The 3,555-nt window shown below is 35.6% G+C and overlaps 1 protein-coding gene across 2 annotated transcripts in view; it reads right to left on the reverse strand.

Annotated features, from left to right (window-relative positions):
* Positions 1 to 260: 260 nt before the first annotated feature.
* Positions 261 to 3,555, reverse strand: part of GTPBP8 (GTP-binding protein 8 (putative)) — a 44,952-nt gene continuing 41,657 nt past the window's right edge. The window contains exons 4-5 of one of the 2 annotated variants that reach the window (XM_012652240.1): positions 3,378 to 3,496; positions 261 to 425 (exon numbers count right to left, since the gene is read on the reverse strand). In XM_012652240.1, coding sequence (XP_012507694.1) covers positions 356 to 425; positions 3,378 to 3,496 — 189 coding nt within the window. In that variant the 3' untranslated portion in view covers positions 261 to 355. The remainder of the gene's footprint in view (positions 426 to 3,377; positions 3,497 to 3,555) is intronic. The other variant, XM_012652239.1, reaches the window with a different exon arrangement.

The following is a 3,555-nucleotide window of genomic DNA, read 5'->3' on the forward strand; positions in this document are numbered from 1 at the left end:
AAAAAAAAAAAAAAGACAAAAGCCCAATAATTAACACAGCAAACCTTCTCTACATAGTAGTAATAGGTTTCCATTTTATGGACTTATATATGCTCTTGCTTGTCAATTTGTTAAAACAGGAAAATCAACTAGTATCTGTCCTAATGAACAGCATAACTCAATTATTGATATACTTTCTTGTCCCCAGGCACAAATTTCATTCTTGCTTTGGGAAGGTGCAAATTTTAAATCTGAAGTGAGCATCCTGGAAGTTACAGATACATAACATGTAAAACAATGTTGAAATTCTTCTAGGTATTTAACTCCAGTTGACATAAAGAATTTGTCTGTGTCTTTGGCTAAACTAGGAGCCCCATTAGTTAAGATTTCCTGTTATATTTGCTATGAAGCATCTCAATAGATGGATTCCAGAATATGTCACAGCACTGTGAAAAGAAAAGAAAAATAAGTTTCTTAAGAAAATTATTTACAAATTCTTGTGCTTACATATATGAAGTAGACTGTCTTTTAACCTGTTTTTACCTTTCCTATCTTCCCCTTGCCTTTTCTTAAAGGATTCTAAAATCTGACGGTCCGTATTACCTGATCCATTTCCTTCATGATTCTATAAATGCAAATTTTATCTATCTTCTATTTTGCTTTGTTTTCCGTAAGTCTTGATCTATTTAGTTCTTTTTATGACAAAAATCTAATTACCTTGAAAATTTAGACCTTTTTTCAGTCTTAAAAAAAACTATCACCATTATTGTATTTACTATTTATCTATCTTTCTTCCGACATGCAATCATCCATGCATCCATCCATCCAACCAACCATCCATCAGTATGGAGACAGCCACTGGTTTCTCAGGCATGGCTATAGTACAGATACACTACAGATTTATATATAGGTAAAACATTTTCTGCTATATTGCTAATTCTCTATAGCATTTTAGACTTTGATCAAGCTGCCTGCCTGAGAATTGCACATAATGATTCTTGGGTTATAACTGAAGTTAAACACATACAATTTAAAGAACATACCAGTTGGACAGTTCACACACTACATATGGCACCTTGAACTCATTTGCAACATTTTTGTCAACTTTTATAATTTTCTCTGACCTTACGAGTTAGTTCTTATCTGCTTGGAATCTCACTACATAGAACACCACAGAAGCAATTATATTGTGCCTACTTATATATTTCTTCCATACGATTTATAAAAATAGACTGATTCTAGCACAATTTATACTTCTCTGCCCTTCTGGGGCAGAGTTCAGATATGAAAATTAGCACTTGGCCCATACGACTTTGGCCCATGGGCTTAAAGGCCAAACCTCACAGGACTACATGTCTACTCTACATTTCACCTTTCTCCTACCAACAGCATAAGGTAAGAGAAGGAAATAAAACCTGACTTATTTTATAATAACCATTTTGTGAATAGGCAAAATTCCCTTCTGGAGAGATGGCCTGGGGCTTGGTCATGCAAGTAAAAGCAAGAAGTATATATAACTGTGCTTCCTGCATTGGGTTTTGAGAGCTGAGAGTACAGCCTGTCAACTTATTATACAGTCACTGTGGTATAGCGAGTGAATGTTGAAGGTCTTGAGGGCCAGTACACCCCCACTGTCTCAATTCTTAGATTTTTGAGTGCTGTGTAGCCTTCTGCAGTGCCTTGGCCACCTATGGTGAGTATGGTGCCAGCAGTGATTTCAGGGTCATATAACAGGGAATGCTGGCATATCTAAGGAAGGAAATGTCTCTAAAAATTACCAGGAAACTGATAAACTGGGGCATAGGCCCAACCCTGTCATGTACCGAGTCTCTGACCTTTGGCAGGTAAAGAAACTAGCATTATTATGGGCCTAATGGGTATACCAGTCACAGTACATTTTATTTAATCCTTCTAATCACATTTTTACCAGTGAGGAAACAGGCTCAAAGAAAACGAAATAAACTGCTTTAAATTCAGAAGCCAGGAAGTAGAAGAACCACGTAAGACCGTGGCAGTCTGACCCTAAGGCCTGTGCTTTTTCTATTTCAGCAAATACCTCTCTGCAACTCACTTAACTTCCCTGACTTGTAATCCTATCTGTGAAATAGGGATGTTACTGTGAGGATTAATTGTTTTGAATAATCTAGTAACAGAACCTCTCCCAAAATAGCTCTAGTTGTTCTTAATGTCGAGCCACAATCTCACTGGAGTGACCATTCCAGTGTGGGACTGTTGCTTGACCATTCCCTTGTTTGAGCACCATAATTCCATTAATGTAGCCCAAGAAAACACTGTCAGTTTTTCCCCAGCCACATTTTACTGTTAATTCAAACTTAGCTTACAGTCAACTACAGCTTAAAGTTTTTTTCAACACATGCTGCTGTTAAGCCACGATTTGCCCATCTTATGTTTCTGTTGCTGAAGTCTCACTTCCTTCTTATTAAACAGTTAAAAGAAATAAATAGCTATTTTTATATGACAATGCTCAGGGCTCAAAGAATTAGGATTTCACTCCCATCCCTAGGAGTTCTCATTGCATATGTGGGACAAAGACAGACAAACAGGATAAATACTTGAATGTAAATCAAGGGAGAAGAGCATTTTATAGGAATGAAGGAGGGATTCTGCCTGGCATGTTCATAATTACAATTTAAATCTGATCGAGATTGGTAGGACTTAATATGACAGCTTAAGGAACAGTTTCATATTTAACGAAGTGCCACTTGGTTTCATTATCTTCTCATAGCAACTAGCATAGTACCTTCCACAATGAAGTCAGAGTAAGAAATTCAGAGAGTGACACTGTATTTCTGCCATAGTACACATTACTTACTGTACCCAAGGTATACAATGGAAGTACAAACCCATGCTTTGTCACTAAACCAAGTCATAATGTCTCAAAAAATCACCAGCTCAGAAAATAATCATTCTGTCTGCCAGCAATATTTAATTCCGACTTTTGTGAAACGTGTTTTCTTTCTATGTGGTTCTTTTAAAGGAAAATTATGGTCCTTTTAAAGGAAAATTTTTATCCCTCAAAGCCTGAATGAGCTTTCTACTATAAAGATAAGTTATTTTTCTTTGAACTTAAGAAAGGGATGGTAGCATTTTTACTGTGGCTGTTTAGCTGATTTTAAAAAATACCAAGTTTTCACTTCTGCTGTGGTCTAGGCTTGAGCTAGGTTGAGGCAGACAGAGAATGAAGTGCCTTCAAGGAACAGTAGAAGGAAGAAGGAATAAAGGGGAAAAAAATAAAAGTACTAACATTATACCAACAATTCATGGCTAAATGCAGTCTTTCAAAAAGCCTCTAATTTTAAGTGACACTTCAATTTAAGAAACACTGATTTAATATTATAAGTTTTTAGTATGTAAAGTTATAAAAATTCAACTCTTACCTTATAGGAAATAATTGAGGAAAACATCCTTGTGTTTGTGTGTTAACAAATTTCTGTATCTGAAGCACTTGTTTTAAAAGATGTCCCTTGGAAGATTTGTCAATTTTTGTTAATACCATCTGTAAGAAAACAAATTTTTAACTATTAGAAATAAAGTAGTTCTTAATACACAGTTTTA

This window comes from Propithecus coquereli, unplaced genomic scaffold (genome assembly GCF_000956105.1).
Source record: "Propithecus coquereli isolate 6110/MARCELLA unplaced genomic scaffold, Pcoq_1.0 Scaffold386, whole genome shotgun sequence".
NCBI lineage: Eukaryota > Metazoa > Chordata > Mammalia > Primates > Indriidae > Propithecus > Propithecus coquereli.